At 42.5% G+C, this 20,457-nt stretch overlaps 1 protein-coding gene across 2 annotated transcripts; it reads right to left on the reverse strand.

Annotated features, from left to right (window-relative positions):
- mapk13 (mitogen-activated protein kinase 13) lies at nt 1-19,543 on the reverse strand. 2 transcript variants are annotated; one of them, XM_023990930.2, is made up of 13 exons: nt 19,455-19,543; nt 8,369-8,504; nt 6,851-6,980; nt 6,554-6,612; nt 5,853-5,958; nt 5,648-5,677; nt 4,167-4,214; nt 3,967-4,081; nt 2,148-2,219; nt 1,699-1,778; nt 1,430-1,508; nt 579-752; nt 1-354 (listed from the first exon to the last, which is right to left on the reverse strand). In XM_023990930.2, exons 2-13 carry the CDS (start codon nt 8,500-8,502, stop codon nt 269-271), a joined length of 1,113 nt encoding a protein of 370 aa, XP_023846698.1. In that variant the 5' UTR covers nt 8,503-8,504; nt 19,455-19,543; the 3' UTR covers nt 1-268. The 2 variants fall into 2 exon arrangements, with proteins under 2 accessions (XP_023846698.1, XP_023846699.1); XM_023990931.2 differs by lacking the exons at nt 8,369-8,504; nt 19,455-19,543 and adding an exon at nt 7,467-7,988.
- Between the last annotated feature and the right edge of the window lie 914 nt (nt 19,544-20,457).

Consider the following 20,457-nt stretch of genomic DNA (forward strand, 5'->3'; position numbering starts at 1 on the left):
GTAGAAGGAACAAAGTACTAATTCACTGATGGGTGGGGTTAAATTTGAAACAATCTGACTGCTGAAACACTGATCGACCATTACAAATTAGGCCAAAAGAGACAGACGGCACAATGTAGCTCAATACTCCCCAATACGAAATTCAACCACAGGCTTCATTTAGAAAAKAATTATCACAGGATTGTTTCAGGGGCAACATGGTGTAGTAAGGCCTACTGCCGTTTGCTGGTGTGTGGTAGCAGTGTTTTCTGATATCACAAGCATGGAATCACGGAGAAATTGTGAGTGTGTTTCGCCTCTTGGAGTCCCGTCGTGGGAATGGCACAAAGCTCTTCACCTCTTTGAAGGATAACCCTAGGAGAAGGGCAGGCAATGGAAAGGCAATGAAAGGGTTGAAGGGAAGACAATGAAATACAATACATTGCAACATAATTATGTGGGTAAACAACTAAAGTAGCTTTATAATTAAACACATTCTGTTACATTGTGACACTGACAGATCACTGACACAAAACGTGCTACATTTTTTTTTTTTWATAAAAAACTTTAAATTCAACATTAAAATACTTTGCACTTACGCCTCCAATCCTCCAGAGGCAGCGTGGCATTGTCGTGACTGTCATCATATGGCTGTGGCTCAGGACAGTCCTCTGGATCTCTCAAGCCATCAAAATACGGGTGTGTCAGAGCACTCTCAGCAGTAAGCCGAGTCTCACCATCCAAAACCAGCATTTTCTCAAGAAGGTCAATCGCTGGGAGAGCAGTTAAATAGAGAATGAAAACCAGAAACATGCCACAAGTAGGAGAACTTATTGGCCACACAGAGACGTATATAACAATGCATACGCATTCATCAATTGTCAGTTTGTCTGTTGAAAGTTAAACAAATGTCAACTTTTCCCATACAAGTTGAATCCTTACAAAGCTGGACATATTGCGCAATCATATCAGTTGGCCATCATCTTTCAACAGATGACTCCCACCGGAAAACCATTGTCTCAAGCTGCAATTTTCCGACAATATCTCTGTGTGGGCCTATATATAGCAATCAAACTAATGTATAAGGCCACTGAATGTATTACACATTTAGAGTACCAGTCAAAAGTTTAGACACACCTATTCAATCAAGGCATTTTCTTTATTTTTTTTCTATTTTCTACAGGGTGGAATCTAATATATATTTATTTAACACTTTTTTGGTTACTACATGATTCTGTGTGTTATTTCATAGTTTTGATGTCTTCACTATTATTCTACAATGTAGAAAATGGTAACAATAAAGAAAAACCCTTGAATGAGTAGGTGTGTCCAAACTTTTGACTGGTACTGTACAAATTGTTCGTTTAAGTCTGAATCACAGCATTTCTAATGGGTAATAATAACTAACATATGTGCTTAGCATCGTCAAATCAATAGCATTTTAACTCACCCTGTGCACTTGCTCTGGGGAACAACTTAGAGAAGTCTTTTCTGGGAAAGTGAGGGAGGGACCGCACATAGTTTTTTGCCTATCAGAAGACAGGAAGAGATAAAAAAAWWAAAAAAATMAAGAACCCTGACTGAGGAGTTTAAAGCTCATATTCCAATTCAAAAGATGGGCACTTTCCAATTCAAAAGAAGGGAATTATGCACAATTGACAAAATATACAATTCAAAATATCAAGTATACTATCAGTGATATCCAGGTGCCAACTCTACCTCCTGACTGTCCAGTTTCTGAATGAAGTCAGGTCCGGGTACTCCAGTTACTTTCATGATCTGAGTCAGCTGATCCATGTCTGGGAGTCAAGGGTTAAAGTCAAGGTCACTCAAGCACAACACATTCATGTTCATGTCGGTAGTGTATCCAAACAATTTCAACAGAAGCCATGTCATAGATTACTCTCTTCCCATAACTGTACTGCACGTGCCATAGCCAACTCTCCTATTTTTTGTTTTCATGCCTGTAGCTAACTCTACTGGGCGATAGAAGAGTCGACTACGCTACAGTGCACACAGTATGGGACGACACTAATCATAGATGGGTTTGTCACCCTTTCATTCACCGTCCTTGATAAATAGCTGGCTTGGGTCAGGTCATACTATGTGGTACAGACACGATACAGATATAAMATTTAAAAAACACAAGTAGAAGAGTAACAGGATACAGTCTTTCCCTTTGAAAAGCGTCTTCCCATTGATCATCTCTCCCATGATACAGCCCACAGACCAGATGTCCACTAAAATGGAGGAACAGACATAATTAAATAGTGGCATCGAAAACAAATTCACAGCAAAGCAACACCTTGCTGTTTGCTCAAGGGAATGCAGTCTCAAAGCAACCCTGTGTAAAGTATTGTGTGGTAGTATTATGAGACAACTCGACTCCAAGGCCAGGCAGCTTGGACTAACCAATAACAATGATAACACAGCACTGATTGTGAACAACTACAACTATCATGCACAATGTGGTAAATATTGTAAAAGAGCGCATACAGAACCTTATATTACACAGAGGTGTTTTACCTCAATAGTTACTGTGTTAAGACTACTGTAATTACACTCTACTAAGTAACAAAGTACACTGTTGTGTATAAACATACTAAGGCAAGAAAGTCCACTGTAAATGTCAAGTGTTACCGAAATCAAAACACATTGCACTAATGAAATGAAAGTAGACTGTCAGCTCTGTAATGTTTCAGGCTGTACGTAGCAGAATGTAAGCGCCGTAACATACACTACATAACCAAAACTATCTGGGCACCTACTCGTCGAACATCTCATTCAATATGGAGTTGGTCCCCCCGTTGCTGCTAAAACAGCCTCCACTCTTCTAGGAAGGCTTTCCAATAGATGTTGGAACATTGCTGCGGGGACTTGCTTCCATTCAGCCACAAGAGCATTAGTGAGGTTGAGCACTGATGTCGGGCAATTAGACCTGGCTCGCAGTCGGTGTTCCAATTCATCCCAAAGGTGTTCGATGGGGTTGAGGTCAGTGCAGGCCAGTCAAGTTCTTCCACACTGATCTCGACAAACCATTTCTATATGAACCTCACTTGCACTGGGGCATTGTCCTGCTGAAACAGGAAAAGGCCTTCCCCAAACTGTTGCCACAAAGTTGGAAGCACAGAATTGTCTAGAATGTCATTGTAGCATTAAGATTTCCCTTCACTGGAACTAAGGGGCCTTGCCCGAACTGTGAAAAACAGCCAAAACCATTATTCCTCCTCCACCATACCTTACAGTTGGCACTATGTATTCCACTGCTCCAGAGTACAATGGCGGCAAGCTTTTAAGCACTCCAGCCAAAGCTTGGCATTGCGCATGGTGATCTTAGGCTTGTGTGCGGCTGCTCGGCCATGGAAACCAATTTCATGAAGCTCCCGACAAACAGTTATTGCGCTGCCGTTGCTTCCAGAGGCAGTTTGGAACTCGGTGGTGAGTGTTGCAACCAAGGACAGACAATTTTTACACGCTTCAGCACTAGGCAGTCCCGTTCTGTGAGCTTGTGTAGCCTACCACTTCGCAGCTAAGCTGTTGTTGCTCCTAGACGTTTCCATTTCACAATAACAGCACTTACAGTTGACTGGGGCAGCTCTAGCAGGGCAGAAATTTGATGAACTGACTTGTTGGAAAGGAGGCATCCTATGATGGTGCCACATTGAAAGTCACTGAGGTCTTCAGTAAGGCCATTCTACTGCCAATGTTTGTCTATGGAGATTGCATGGCGGTGTGCTAGATTTTATACACCTGTCAGCAACGGGTGTGGCTGAAATAGCTGAATCCCCGAATTTGAAGGGGTGTCCACATACTTTTGCATATAGTGTATCAGGCTGCATGTAAAACATTCTGCCGGCTCTGTAATGTTTCAAGCTGTACATAAGTCTGTCAGCTCTGTAACGTTTCAGGTTATTACGAAGCTGAGCACAGGCCTTCGGGATGGATGAGGCCGAGAGTGAAAGTTTTTAATAGATATGATTGTCTTACCAGTCTGGGTGTAGTGCATCCAATTTAGAATGACCTCTGGTGCCCGGTACCAGCGGGTCACAACATAGCCTGTCATCTCCGCCTCGGCATGGCGAGCAAGACCAAAGTCCAGGATCTGCAAAGCATAATTTTACACATTATCTTAGGAATCTTCCCCCATAGAATTATTTCTCTAATGAACTTGTATTCATGTCACAAACCTTTAATTCACAGTCTTGATTGACAGCCAAGTTACCAGGCTTCAGGTCCTGCAAAATAAAAATTTGACAAACAAAACATTGAGGGTGGCCCTTGCGTGCCTGAGATTAAGACATTAAGGGCAGATACAATACATAGATGTTGATTGCATATCCATATCCACTGTGGGCCTGCTCTATTTCTCTTATCGTTTATACCCAAACAAACGCTTCCATTCACCATTAATTCCAAATGAATACATACATTAGTACATACATGGGTGTGTCTTTACAATTCTAGACATGCATGGAGACATCAAAGGCATGTCAGAAAGAAGGCCTTCTCATCCTACATGTTAGGACAGGTTTAGCCATAATGACTCAATGTCCATGATTCTTTAAAATACAGAGTGGCTGCGGATCCGACTTTTCCCAGACCTTTTTTCTCCCTGGACTAAACCTCCCGTAGCTTCTGCGCATGTACGGATAATGTTCCATTTGATCTCAATCAGTTTCATGGAGATATGCATGTAGATCTTCTTGAGTTATACAGTGTTGTTTCAAAGTAGCCTTCAGTGTTGTTTTGAATGATGTACAGTGGCCGAATCGTAGAGCAGATGGTGTTAAACTGTACCATAACCTACCTGTGTATTTTGTCTAGTGGCGCACGTTGTGAGTTTTGGTCATATGAGAGAAAAATGCGGTGGGTTTTTTGTCTTACAGTAACTTCATTTGATTTGATTTTTTAGGATCCCCATTAGCCGACAGCTAGTCTTACTGGGGTCCGACAAAACGAAAAACACATAACAGACAAAAGACTTKACAATTTCCATACATTTAAAAACATTAAACGTGGCATCCCGAGTGGCACAGCGTTCTAAGGCACTGCTTCGCAGTGCTAGAGGCGTCACTACAGATCCGGGTTCGATCTTGGGCTGTGTCGCAACCATTTCGCTCTAACGACTCCTTGTGGCGGCCAGGAGCATGCACGCCAACTTCGGTCGCCAGCTGAACAGTGTTTACTCCAACACATTGGTGCGGCTGGATTCCTGGTTAAGCGAGCAGTGTGTCAAGAAGCAGTGCGGCTTGGCGGAACGCGTTTCGGAGGACGCATGGCTCTCGCCTCTCCCGAGTCCGTACGGGAGTTGCAGCGATGGGACAAGACCCTAACTACCAATTGGATAAAGGGGTAAAAAGTACAAAAATAATGGTCACATGGGGGATATACTATGCTATTATAGCTGGTTCTGTTATGTAGAATACTATTATTATGTGATCTTGCAGACATTGATTCAGCTTTGATCTAACTTTATTAAACGAACACCATTTGCCAGATTAGCTTGTTCTCTACGAGTAGGACAGAGACTGTGCATAAAGTAGATAATAAACACATGCGCCGGATCTACTGCCACAGCCTTTAAAATAACATTCTCATGAGCCACAAACGAAATAGAGCTGTTATAAGATGCTCTGGCGAGGTGTTACCAACGGCGCAGCCAACTTACCCTGTGGATGATGCCAGCTTTGTGAATGTACTGCCATGAAAACAGAGAAGACATAATTATTAAGTGCTATGATTAAGCATTGCAACGGTAATTAACTAAGCGTTAACATTGAATTGAATATAAACAGAATCATGTTGCAAAAGATTTCCAGCACCAGAATCCACATTTCTTTTAAGACTACTTTTTTGTGCACAAACAGTCTCACCCTTAGTCCACACAGCATCTGATAGACAAGGAACTGCACTCGGTCTTCAGTGAGAAGCCCTTTGACTTTGGAGAGGTCGGTGAACATGTAAGGCATCACCAGGTAGCTGTGGACAGACAAATCACTCCATCTATCGAACTCCTCAACACCTATATGGACTTAAAAATGACACCCGAGTTGCGTTCAGTGGGGTACAATTTTACAGAATCACCAGACAGAAATAGTACTAGAACAGACATGCTTTTGTCATATAAGAGATGGAATCACGTCAGCTCAGCACAATATGTATCTGCAACATTCAGAATGCTGCTCCCTCCTCTACGTTGGGCCTGTTAACTGAAATGTATTCCAGGTGACTACCTCATGAAGCTGGTTGAGAGAATGCCAAGAGTGTGCAAAGCTGTCATCAAGGCAAAGGGTGGCTACTTTGAATAATCTATTTCATAGTTTTGATGTCTTCACTATTATTCTACAATGTAAAAAAAATAAAAACCCTTGAATGGCTGGGTTTCTGTACAGCACATTGAGATATCAGCTGATGTAAGAAGGGCTTAATAAATTAATTTGATTTGAATAAGTAGGTGTGTCCAAACTTTTGACTGGTACTGTATATGAGCCCCGCCAAATCACCAAAGCCATTCTCTGCCTCTGAYTGCAATAGGCATTACTCTGTGTCTGATATCACTGTGGTAAATACTCACAAATCTGTGAATTCATCGAGCCCAGCAGCAGGAGTAAACACATCCAGAAGCCCTATCACCTGAAGGAAGTTTGCACATGAGAGAAGAAAAACAAGTTGAGTTATAAATCCCCCGAGAGGGATAGAGGGAACTGGCTCCTGCCATCCTATGCCAGCTATAGCTATTAGACCGAAATTTTATGTCAGCTTTGTGTGCCRGTGTCTTGAATCAGTTTGCTGATTAGGTTATGTAAAATCTGTGAAGAGCAACACATCGTGGGTGGGGATATGTGCCAGGATGTGTACAGTCCATACTCACATTTTCATGTTTCATGTGCTTGAGCAGTCGAAGCTCCCGATAAGCCCTCTTTGCAAAAATCTCAGACTGGAAGGGCCGGTGAAGCTTCTTAATGGCCACTTTCTCATTGGTCTTCACATTTATTACCGAGCTGAGGCAGAGAAAATATTGTTATTGCATAAAATATACTCAGGAAATGTGGCATCATCCCTTAGGAGAATGATAGTTAAAAAATACTGGTCAATTATAAGGCCTAGGCTGCTGAATCAAAGTGATAAATGCACATTAACAGCACATGCTTTCATTTGTTCAGACAAAGACTATAGCCAACATTGTGACTCAACATGTTCACTGAAGCACTGCAACAAGTATTGGCAGGAAAAGCCAGGCATTTGCTACTACACTATATCCGCCTACACAGTGCATTTGATTTATTGGTATTGTAGCCAATTGGTGATTCATATAAGTGTAGTGAGCGAGGTTGACATATATTTTTGTAACATTGTAGGAATTGATGCAAGTGATACAACATTTCCAGAGCAGAAGAAACTCGCTATCTTTCCCTCTGTATGATTGCCCTGTCAAGTACTTGACAACACACCCCAGTTTTGGAAAGCGCCCATCGTCAACGACTCACCATACGGAACCGTACGCCCCTGTCCCAATTTGCTTCAATCGCGTGTACTTCTCTGGCACTTCCCAAATCGTGCTGTTGATCTCCTCTCGGGTGTACTGTGTCTGCGACTCCATGTTGTTGCAATATGGTGAAAATATGATCCGCAAAGGAAATTTGCGCACGACTCCTTTCCCCACCTCCTACGCGCTCTTTCTACAACCACTTGTTAAAAAGGTCACGATATACCAGTCGATCTAATAGTCTTCTCTGACAATTGCTCACTTAACAGTGCTGTTTGCCATGATACTTTGTGTTACAAGAGCTGCAGTTGTGGATTGAGTGACCGTATCCTACTATTTACTATAGCCTAACAGCAGCCTATCCCATCCTCCAAAAACACATATGACGACCCAGTAATGGTAATCATCATCGTGCTGTTTGCCTGCTCGGAGATCTTGCTAAAACATGTCAGCTGCTATGACTCCGGTTTCCGCTCACACCCATACACATTGAGCTCGCCAGTTTGTAGTCATAAAACCCCCTCTGGTTCGTTCAGCCAAAGATGATGGATATACTGGCAAGCTACTCTCCGCCCTAACAATGGGAGTTGTTGTCTACAAAGCGGGCTGTCTAGCTCCCGACTATACTTTCTATGGAGTGGTGGATATCTCATTATTTTAATCAATATTTGAATATCCGAAGATGGTTGTTGACATCAACCACCTGTATTTAATGGTATGTTACTAGCCTCATGTTATGAATATGCATAGCCATATCGACAACTCCGATATTTTCTCAAAGTTGCCGAGATGTCACGTGTCCTACTTGTATCAGCACACTCGTAACAATTTAAGCATTAATGAAACTTCTACTCGATCAAATAAACCTCACGTAGCAAATAGGCCATTAAATTTTCTGTTTACCAAATCCGACACTCATTGAACTCCTTACAAAAACTCCTTGCTTGGTGGGCGAAAACGAAAAACGCCACCTGCTGGAGGGAGACAGGTTTTCCGCAAAATTGGGGCCTCTTCTGCTTCCTCTCTCGTTCAGCCATCCCTATGGAAAAAAATGAATGTGGAAAGAMTAAACGCCGAAAATAAKGYATGAGGTTAACACAGATTTTATACCTTTTGTTCTATAAGATAGCCTAATAGCAGTCAGCTAATATAACCTTTATGAACTATGAAGCCTTTATGTGCTTTTTTTTATTACACCAATTCTTCTAAATTCACAAAAAAGTTACTTTAGCTGATGATCTCAGAACCACTGGTGTAAAGTACTTAAGTAAAAATACTTTCAAGTACTTAAGTTGTTTTTGGGGTATTTGTTTTTGTACTTTACTATTTATATTTTGGACAACTTTTACTTTACTACATTGCTAAAGAAAATGTACTTTTTACTCCATACATTTTCCCTGACACCCAAAAGTACTATTTTGAATGCCTAGCAGAACAGCACAATGGTCGAATTCACGCACGTATCAAAAGAACATCGCTAGTCATCCCTACTGCCTCTGATCTGCCGGACTCACTAAATGATGTCTGAATGTTGGAGTGTGCCCCTGGCTGTCCTTAAATTTAAAAAAACAAGAAAACGGTGCTGTATGGTTTGCTTAATATAAGGAATTTTACTTTTGATACTTAAGTATATTTTAGCAATCACATTTACTTTTGATACTTAAGTATATTTTAAACCAAATACTTTTAGACTTTTACTCAAGTAGCATTTTACTGGGTGACTTTTACTTCAGTCATTTTCTACTAAGTTATCTTTACTTTTACTCAAGTATGACAATTGAGTACTTTTTCCACCACTGAATAGAACAAAACAAATAAGATCTCCTAAGCCTGTGTTTGCCACAGACCTTTTTTCGGTGTTCATCCAAAAACCCTACAAAAATGCCATTCATTCTCCCCATAGGTTTTGTCCAACGAACCACGGCGGAGTTAGCGCCTACAAAAAGATGCCATTACTATTTCTCTCTATAGGCAGTAGGTGGGTGTTACTGTAGGCCTACTTCTTATGAATGATTAACCTCCATATTATTACATTGCTATTGCAATAGTAGTAATAATAACATCCTATGAAAACGAAGTATAATTAATGATGAATCAGTTAGGCCTATTTGCTTTATTAAATTTAAAGTCATTTTTATTAAAGGCTAATAATACTGTAGTGAATATGGCAACTCAAACAACAATGGATATTTGCTCTTTATTGTCAATGCTCATATATCAGTCTTATTAAAACTGCAGAACTGGCAGTGGACATCCTCAAATTGCGCTATTGCGGTATTGCTAGTTAGCATTTTTACCCAGAGACATGAAAATGGCATCCACAAGTTCATCGAACTATGGGGAAGTAGATTATGGGCCAAAATCCTGAAGTGTCTCTCAACACTTCCAATCATGAGTGGCCAAGAATAACCAACTGAAGCCAAGCAGCCACGCATCCACTAAACCACGCCTCCCAACCTAAACCACGCCTCCCAACCTGAGAAGGCCTCGACTTTACATTGCCTCTTAATCTCGGGTAGCCATACCTAGAAATCAAATTGTTGTTACACCTTTGGCGGTCTGGAGAATTTTCTAGGCTATTAGCCAAAATGTCTACTGCTTCCAGCAGCTATATTTTTTATTGGTTACTTTTCAAGAAACCTCCACCCACATCAAATCAAATGTATTTATATAGCCCTTCTTACATCAGCTGATATATCAAAGTGATGTACAGAAACCCAGCCTAAAACCCCAAACAGCAAGCAATGCAGGTGTAGAAGCACAGTGGCTAGGAAAAACTCCCTAGAAAGGCCAAAACCTAGAAAGAAACCTAGAGAGGAACCAGGCTATGAGGGGTGGCCAGTCCTCTTCTGGCTGTGCCGGGTGGAGATTATAACAGAACATGGCCAAGATGTTCAAATGTTCATAAATGACCAGCATGGTCAAATAATAATAATCACAGTAGTTGTCGAGGGTGCAACAAGTCAGCACCTCARGAGTAAATGTCAGTTGGCTTTTCATAGCCGATCATTGAGAGTATCTCTACCGCTCCTGCTGTCTCTAGAGAGTTGACAATAGCAGGTCTGGGACAGGTAGCATTTCCAGTGAACAGGTAAGGGGTCCATAGCCGCAGGCAGAACAGTTGAAACTGGAGCAGCAGGCCTGCGTCCTGTGACCGTAGCGTACGTGTAGGTATGTACGGCAGGACCAAATCGGAAAGATAGGTCGGAGCAAGCCCACGTAATGCTTTGTAGGCTAGCAGTAAAACCTTGAAATCAGCCCTTGCCTTAACAGGAAGCCAGTGTAAGGAGGCTAGCACTGGAGTAATATGATCAAATTTTTTGGTTCTAGTCAGGATTTTAGCAGCCGTATTTAGCACGAACTGAAGTTTATTTAGTGCTTTATCCGGGTAGCCGGAAAGTAGAGCATTGCGGTAGTCTAACGTAGAAGTAACAAAAGCATGGATACATTTTTCTGCCAAATTTTTGGACAGAAAGTTTCTGATTTTTGCAATGTTACGTAGATGGAAAAAAGCTGTCCTTGAAACAGTCTTGATATGTTCGTCAAAAGAGAGATCAGGGTCCAGAGTAACGCCGAGGTCCTTCACAGTTTTATTTGAGACGACTGTACCACCAACAAGATTAATTGTCAGATTCAACAGAATAATTATTTGTTTCTTGAAACCTAGAACAAGCATCTCTGTTTTGTCCGAGTTTAAAAGTAGAACGTTTGTAGCCATCCACTTCCTTATGTCTGAAACACAGGCTTCTAGCGAGGGCAATTTTGGGGCTTCACCATGTTTCATTGAAATGTACAGCTGTGTGTCATCCGCATAGCAGTRAAAGTTTACATTATGTTTTCGAATGACTTCCCCAAGAGGTAAAATATATAGTGAAAACAATAGTGGTCCTAAAATGGAACCTTGAGGAACACTGAAATTTACAGTTGATTTGTCAGAGGACAAACCATTCACAGAGACAAATTGATATCTTTCAGATAAGATAAGATCTAAACCAGGCCAGAACTTGTCCGTGTAGATCAACTTGGGTTTCCAATCTCTCCATAAGAATGTGGTGATCGACGGTATCAAAAGCAGCACTAAGGTCTAGGAGCACGAGGACAGATGCAGAGCCTCGGTCTGACGCCATTAAAGGGTCATTTACCACCTTCACAAGTGCAGTTTCAGTGCTATGATGGGATCTAAAACCAGACTGAAGCATTTCGTATACATTGTTTGTCTTCAGGAAGGCAGTGAGTTGCTGTGCAACAGCTTTTTCAAAAATTTTAGAGAGGAATAGAAGATTCGATATAGGCCAATAGTTTTTAATATTTTCTGGGTCAAGGTTTGGCTTTTTCAAGAGAGGCTTTATTACTGCCACTTTTAGTGAGTTTGGTACACATCCGGTGGATAGAGAGCCGTTTATTATGTTCAACATAGGAGGGCCAAGCACAGGAAGCAGCTCTTTCAGTAGTTTAGTTGGAATAGGGTCCAGTATGCAGCTTGAAGGTTTAGAGGCCATGATTATTTTCATCATTGTGTCAAGAGATATAATACTAAAACACTTGATCCTAGGTCCTGGCAGAGTTGTGCAGACTCAGGACAACTGAGCTTTGGAGGAATACGCAGATTTAAAGAGTCCATAATTTGCTTTCTAATGATCATGATCTTTTCCTCAAAGAAGTTCATGAATTTATGAAAGTGAAAGCCATCCTCTCTTGGGGAATGCTGCTTTTTAGTTAGCTTTGCGACAGTATCAAAAATAATTTTGGATCGTTCTTATTTTCCTCAATTAAGTTGGAAAAATAGGATGATCGAGCAGCAGTGAGGGCTCTTCGATACTGCACGGTACTAGTCGATACTGCACGGTACTAGTCCAAGCTAGTCGGAAGACTTCCAGTTTGGTGTGGCACCATTTCCGTTACAATTTTCTGGAAGCTTGCTTCAGAGCTTGGGTATTTTCTGTATACCAAGGGGCTAGTTTCTTATGACAAATGTTTTTAGTTTTTAGAGGTGCAACTGCATCTAGGGTATTGCGCAAGGTTAAATTGAGTTCCTCAGTTAGGTGGTTAACTGATTTTTGTCCTCTGACATCCTTGGGTAGGCAGAGGGAGTCTGGAAGGGCATCAAGGAATCTTTGGGTTGTCTGAGAATTTATAGCACGACTTTTGATGCTCCTTGGTTGGGGTCTGAGCAGATTATTTGTTGCGATTGCAAACGTAATAAAATGGTGGTCCGATAGTCCAGGGTTATGAGGAAAAACATTAAGATCCACAACATTTATTCCATGGGAMAAAACTAGGTCCAGAGTATGACTGTGGCAGTGAGTAGGTCCAGAGACATGTTGGACAAAACCCACTGAGTCGATGATGGCTCCAAAAGCCTTTTGGAGTGGGTCTGTGGACTTTTCCGTGTGAATATTCACCAAATATTTGAATATTATCTGCTATGACTACAAGGTCCGATAGGAACTCAGTGAGTAACGCTGTATATGGCCCAGGAGGCCTGTAAACAGTAGCTATAAAAAGTGATTGAGTAGGCTGCATAGATTTCATGACTAGAAGCTCAAAAGACGAAAAACGTCAGGTTTTTTTGTTAATTGAAATTTGCTATCGTAAATGTTAGCAACACCTCCGCCTTTGTGGGATGCACGGGGGATATGGTCACTAGTGTAACCAGGAGGTGAGGCCTCATTTAACACAGTAAATTCATCAGGCTTAAGCCATGTTTCAGTCAGCCCAATCACATCAAGATTATGATCAGTGATTAGTTCATTGACAATAACTGCCTTTGAAGTGAGGGATCTAACATTAAGTAGCCCTATTTTGAGATGTGAGGTATCACGATCTCTTTCAATAATGGCAGGAATGGAGGAGGTCTTTATTCTAGTGAGATTGCTAAAGCGAACACCGCCATGTTTAGTTTTGCCCAAACTAGGTCGAGGCACAGACACGGTCTCAATGGGGATAGCTGAGCTGACTACACTGACTGTGCTAGTGGCAGACTCCACTAAGCTGGCAGGCTGGCTAACAGCCTGCTGCCTGGCCTGCACCCTATTTCATTGTGGAGCTAGGGGAGTTAGAGCCCTGTCTATGTTYGTAGATAAGATGAGAGCACTCCTCCAGCTAGGATGGAGTCCGTCACTCCTCAACCTTCCAGGCTTGGTCCTGTTTGTGGGTGAGTCCCAGAAAGAGGGCCAATTATCTACAAATTCTATCTTTTGGGAGGGGCAGAAAACAGTTTTCAACCAGCGATTGAGTTGTGAGACTCTGCTGTAGAGCTCATCACTCCCCCTAACTGGGAGGGGGCCAGAGACAATTACTTGATGCCGACATCTTTCTAGCTGATTTACACGCTGAAGCTATGTTGCGCTTGGTGACCTCTGACTGTTTCATCCTAACATCGTTGGTGCCGACGTGGATAACAATATCTCTATACTCTCTACACTCGCCAGTTTTAGCTTTAGCCAGCACCATCTTCAGATTAGCCTTAACGTCGGTAGCCCTGCCCCCTGGTAAACAGTGTATGATCGCTGGGTGATTCGTTTTAAGTCTAATACTACGGGTAATGGAGTCGCCAATGACTAGGGTTTTCAATTTGTCAGAGCTAATGGTGGGAGCCTTCGGCGTCTCAGACCCCGTAACGGGAGGAGTAGAGACCAGAGAAGGCTCGGCCTCTGACTCCGACTCGCTGCTTAATGGGGAGAGCCGGTTGAAAGTTTCTGTCGGCTGAATGAGCGACACCGGTTGAGCATTCCTACAGCATTTCCCTCCAGAAGCCACGAGAAAGTTGTCCAGCTGCGGGGACCGTGCGAGGGGATTTATACTAACGTTACTATCTGTACTTACTGGTGGCACAGACGATGTTTCATCCTTTCCTACACTGAAATGACCCTTGCCTAACGATTGCGTCTGAAGCTGGGCTTGCAGTACAGCTATCCTCGTCGTAAGGCGATCGTTCTCCTGTATATTATGAGTACAGCGACTGCAATTAGAAGGCATCATGTTAATGTTACTACTTAGCTTCGGCTGTTGGAAGTCCTGACGAACCATGTCCAGATAAAACGTCCGGAGTGAAAAAGTTGAGTGAGGGATGGCTGTACAAGGGGTGCTGCGTCTTATGTTCGTCACTGTTTTCCGACCGGGTAGGACACATTTTGCAGAGTTGTTACGTATACTAGTTTTCTACATTGCAGAAAATTGAAAAAAACCTGGAGGTAAAACATAATTCTGTTTTGCCTGAAGTGAGCTTTATACACAAAATCGAGTCCATGAAGGCATTACAACTCCTCTGCTTGAACACTCTACAAAAAAAAAGAGACGTTATGGTGTGTGGTACTTCCGAGTGGCGCAGCGGTCTAAGGCACTGCATCTCAGTGCTAGAGGCGTCACTACAGACCCTGGTTCGATTCCAGGCTGTATCACAACCGTCCGTGATTGGGAGTCCCATAGGGCGGCGCACAATTGGCCCAGCGTTGCCCGGGTTAGGGTTTGGCAGGGGTAGGCCATCATTGTAAACTGACTTGCCTAATTAAATAAATCTACCTACTGTACAGGCTGTGGCAGGGGAGTTGGAGCGACTCTGACAATCTAGTGACTTTTCAGAAAAGGTTACAGACACATCTTAACTTACAAATGGGCAAATTTAGAAGTCTAAGGGGGACACTTACTCTGGTACAGTCCAATCAGTCTTAGGGCCATGGCCTTTCATACTGAAAGAAATACCCGTGTGGCTGTTAATGTGGATATATTAAATTATAACAACCATTTTGTACTCTCTCTGCTACTGTAGAACTTCACACCTACTCATTCCAGGGTTTTTCTTTATTTTGACTATTTTCTACATTGTAGAATAATAGTGAAGACATCGCAACTATGAAATAACTCATATGGAATCATGTAGTAACCAAAAAAGTGTTAAACAAATCAAAATATATTTTAGACTTTAGATTTTTCAAAGTAGTTTGCCTTGATGACGGCTTTGCACTCTTGGCATTCTCTCAACCAGCTTCATGAGAAATGCTTTYCCAAAAGTCTTGAAAGACTTTCAGATGCTGAGCACTTGTTGGCTGCTTTTCCTTCAATCTGCAGTCTAATTCATCCCGAACCATCTCAGTTGGGTTGAGGTAGGGTGATTGTGGAGGCCAAGTCATCTGATGCAGCACTCCATCACTCTCCTTCTTGGTCAAATAGCCCTAACACAACCTGGAGGTGTGTTGGGTCATTGTCCTGTTGAAAAACAAATGATTGTCCCACTAAGTCCAAACCAGATGGGATGGTGTATTGCTGTGGTAGCCATGCTGGTTAAATGGGACTTGAATTCTAATTAAATCACAGAAAGTGTCACCAGCAAAGCACACCCTAACCATCACACCTCCTCCTCCGTGCTTTATGGTGGGAAATACACATGTAGAGATCATCCGTTCACCCATACCGCGTCTCACAAGACACGGTGGTTGGAACCAAAAATCTCAAATTTGGACTCCAGACCAAAGGACAAATATCCACCGGTCTAATGTCCATTGCTCGTGTTTCTTGGCCCAAGCAAGTCTCTTATTATTATTGGTGTCCTTCAGTAGTGGTTTCTTTGCAGAAATTTGACCATGAAGGCCTGATTCACACAATCTCCTCTGAACAGTTGATGTTGAGAGGTGTCTGTTACTTGAACTCTGTGAAGCTGCAATTTCTGAGGCTGGTAACTCTAATGAACTTATCCTCTGCAGCAGAGGTAACTCTGGGTCTTCCTTTCCTGTGACGGTCCTCACGAGAGCCAGTTTCATCATAGTGCTTGATGGTTTTTGCGACTGCACTTGAAGAAACTTTCAAAGTTCATGAAATGTTCAGTTTTGACTGACCTTCATGTCTTAAAGTATGATGGACTGTCGTTTCGCTTTGCTTATTTGAGCTGTTCTTGCCATAATATGGACTTGGTCTTTTACCAAATAGGGCTATCTTCTGTATACCATCCTTACCTTGTCACAACACAACTGATTGGCTGAAACGCATTAAGAAGGAAAGAAATTCCACAAATTAACTTTTAAGGAGGCACACCTGTTAATTGAAATGCATTCCAGGTGGCTACCTCATGATGCTGGTTGAGGGAATGCCAAGAGTGTGCAAATATGTCATCAAGGCAAATGGTGGCTATTTGAAGAATCTCAAATATTAAATATATTTTGATTTGTTTTAACACTTTTTTGGTTACTACTACATGATTCCATATGTGTTATTTCATAGTTTTGATGTCTTCACTATTATTTTACAATGTAGAAAATAAGTAGGTGTTCTAAAACTTTTGACCAGTAGTGTACATGCAGGTAGAGTTATTAATGTGACTATGCATAGATAATAACAGAGAGTAGCAATGGGGAAAAGAGGGGTGGGGGCAATGCAAATAGTCTGGGTAGCCATTTGATTAGATGTTCAGGAGTCTTATGGCTTGGGGTTAAAGCTGTTTTGAAGCCTCTTGGGCCTAGACTTGGCGCTCTGGTACTGCTTGCTATGTGGTAGCAGAGAGAACAGTCTTTGACTAGGGTGGCTGAGTCTGACAATTTTAGGGCCTTCCTCTGACACAACCTGGTATAGAGGTCCTGGATGGCAGGAAGCTTGGCCCCAGTGATGTACTGGGCCGTACGCACTACCCTCTGTAATGCCTTGCGGTTGGAAACTGAGCAGTTACCATACCAGGCAGTGACCCACCAGTCAGGATGCTCTCGATGGTGCAGCTGTAGAACCTTTTGAGGATCTGAGGACCCATGCCAAATCTTTTCAGTCTTCTGAGGGGGAATGGGTTTTGTCGTGCCCTCTTCACGACTGTCTTGGTGTGCTTGGACCATGTTAGTTTGTTGGTGATGTGGACACCAAGGAACTTGAAGCTCTCAATCTGCTCCACTACAGCCCCGTCAATGAGAATGGGGGCGTGCTTGGTCCTCCTTTTCCTGTAGTCCACGATCATCTCCTTTGTCTTGATCACGTTGAGGGAGAGGTTGTTGTCCTGGCACCATATGGCCAGGTCTCTGACCTCCTCCCTATAGGCTGTCTCGTTGTTGTCGGTGATCAGGCATACCAATGTTGTGTCATCGGCAAACTTAGTGATGCAGTCATGAGTGAATAGGGAGTACAGGAGGGGACTGAGCATGCACCCCTGAGGGGCCCCCGTGTTGAGGATSAGCGTGGCGGATATGTTGTTACCTACCCTTACCACCTGGAGGCGGCCCGGCAGGAAGTCCAGGATCCAGTTGGAGAGGGAGGTGTTTAGTCCCAGGGTCCTTAGCTTAGTGTTGAGCTTTGAGGGCACTATGGTGTTGAACGCTGAGCTGTAGTCAATAAATAGCATTCTCACATAGGTGTTCCTTTTGTCCAGGTGGGAAAGGGCAGTGTGGAGTGCAATAGAGATTGCATAATCTGTGGATCTGTTGGGGCGGTATGCAAATTTGAGTGGGTCTCGGGTTTCTGGGATAATGGTGTTGATATGAGCCATGACCAGCCTTTCAAAACACTTTATGGCTACAGACGTGAGTGCTACAGGTCGGTAGTCATTTAGGCAGGTTACCTTGGTGTTCTTGGGCACAGGGACTATGGTGGTCTGCTTGACACACGTTGGTATTACAGACTCAGACAGGGAGAGGTTGAAACTGATGGTGAAGACACTTGCCAGTTGGTCCTCGCATGCTCGGAGTACACATCCTGGTAATCCGTCTGGCCCGATGACCTGTTTTAAGATCTTGCTCACATCGGCTACGGATAGCGTGATCACACAGTCGTCCAAAACAGCTGGTGCTCTCATGCATGCTTCAGTGTTGCTTACCTCCAGGCGAGCATAAAAGGCATTTAGCCCATCTGGTAGGCTCGCGTCACTGGGCAGCTCACGTCTTGGTTTTTCTTTGTAGTCCCTAATAGTTTGCAAGCCCTGCCACATCCGATGAGCTTCGGATCCGTTGTAGTACGATTCGATCTTAGTCCTGTATTGACGCTTTGCCTGTTTGATGGTTTGTCGGAGGGCATAGCGGAATTTCTTATAAGCTTCCCGGGTTAGAGTCCCACTCCTTAAAAGCGGTAGCTCTAACCTTTAGCTCAGTGTGGATGTTGCCTGTAATCCATTGCTTCTGGTTGGGGTATGTTCATACGGTCACTGTGGGGACGACGTTATCGATGCACTTATTGATGAAGCCAGTGACTGATATGGTGTACTCCTCAATGCCATTGGAAGAATCTCGTAACATATTCCAGTCTGTGCTAGAAAAACAGTCCTGTAGCTTAGCATCTGCTTCAACTGACCACCTTTTTATTAACTGAGTCACTGGTGCTTCCAGATTGAATTTTTGCTTATAAGCAGGAATCAGGAGGATATAATTATGGTCAGATTTGCCAAATGGAGGGTGAGGGAGAGCTTTGTACGCGTCTCTGTGTGTGAAGTAAAGGTGGTCTAGAGTTTTTTCCCTCTGGTTGTACATTTAACATTTGGTAAATGTAACATTTCCAACATTTGGAAATTTGGTAAAACGGATTTAAGTTTCCCTGCATTAAAGTCACCTGCCACTAGGAGTGCCGCCTCTGGATGAGCATTTTCCTGTTTGCTTATGGCCGTATACAGCTCTTTGAGCGTGGTTTTAGTGCCAGCATCGGTCTGTGGTGGTATGTAGACAGCTACAAAAAATACAGATGAAAACTCTCTAGGTAGATAGTGTGGTCTACAGCTTATCATGAGATACTCTCTCAGTCGAGCAAAACCTCAAGACTTCCTTAGATAGCGTGCACCAGCTGTTGTTTACAAATATACATAGACCGCCACCCCTTGTCTTACCAGAGGCTGCTGTTCTATCCTGCCGATACAGTGTAAAACCCACCAGCTGTATGCTGTTCATGTCGTCGTTCAGCCACAACTTGGTGAAACATAAGATATTATCGTTTTTAATTTCCTGTTGGTAGTTTAATCTTGCTCGTAGGTCATCAATTTTATTTTCATATGATTGCATGTTTGCCAATAGAACGGATGCAGTGGGGGTTTACTCACTTGCCTTCGAATTCTCAGAAGGCAGCCCGACCTCCGCCCCCTTTTCTCCATCTTCTCTTCACGCAAATGACTGGGATTTGGGCCTGTTCCCTGGAAAGCAGTATATCCTTCACGTCGGACTCGTTAAAGCAAAAAGCTTCTACCAGTGTGTGGTGAGAAATCGCTGTTCTGATATCCAGAAGTTATKTTCGGTCATAATAGACGGTAGCACCAACATTATGTACAAAATAAGTAAGAAAATAAGTTACAAAAAATCTATTAAAAAATAACACAGTTGGTTAGGAGCACGTAAAACGTCAGCCATCCTCCCCGGCGCCATTACACAGATACATCAATATAGTTTGCGGTACTTTATGACATATTATGAATAACACTGTGTACAGGCAGCATTTCTGAGCGGTTGCCAAGAGGATTGTCTACTCTTGAAATAGTTCAGATATTGAACACAAGATGGAGACAAAGCATTAAATAACATTATGGGTGGTATCTTACGTGGAAGAAATATCTGTGTGTGTGTGTGTGTGTGTGTGAGGGAGAGAGAGAGAGAAGGGGGCAGTGAGGGAGAGAGGTGCGACAGAGAGATAATTATCTGATGACCCATTTAGAAGGTTAAACTTAGACATTCTTTTTCTGATGTAGCCTAGTATATACACTTACGTATACCAATTTACAGCCAGTTAAGTTATCTTGCTTTTATAACTAGATACATGTAAGCCTGTAGCAGTTTAAATAATTTAGTTAGCCTTTAACTGAGATGTTTCAGCAATAATTCAGTAATGTAAACAGAGGAAATATATACAGTACCAGTCAAAAGTTTGGATACACCTACTCATTCAAAGGTTTTTCTTTATTTTGACTATTTTCTACATTGTAGAATAATAGTGAAGACATAAAAACGATGAAATAACACATATGGAATCATGCAGTAACCAAAAAAGTGTTAAACAAATCTATATTAAATAATCTTCACAGTAGCCACCTGAAATTTCAATTAASAGGTGTG

The sequence above is a fragment of the Salvelinus sp. IW2-2015 genome, linkage group LG7 (genome assembly GCF_002910315.2).
Source record: "Salvelinus sp. IW2-2015 linkage group LG7, ASM291031v2, whole genome shotgun sequence".
Classification (NCBI taxonomy): Eukaryota; Metazoa; Chordata; class Actinopteri; order Salmoniformes; family Salmonidae; genus Salvelinus; species Salvelinus sp. IW2-2015.

What these genes read in the sequence shown, in the direction of transcription:
- mapk13 (XM_023990930.2), bottom strand. Translation starts at nt 8,502, where the DNA reads ATGGCTGAACGAGAGAGGAAGCAGAAGAGGCCCCAATTTTGCGGAAAA. An exon ending in AGAAACTGGACAGTCAGGAG is followed by an intron (nt 1,509 to 1,698) that starts GTAGAGTTGGCA and finishes GTCTTCTGATAG; the next exon opens with GCAAAAAACTATGTGCGGTC. An exon ending in GCCTCTGGAGGATTGGAGGC is followed by an intron (nt 355 to 578) that starts GTAAGTGCAAAG and finishes CCCTTCTCCTAG; the next exon opens with GGTTATCCTTCAAAGAGGTG.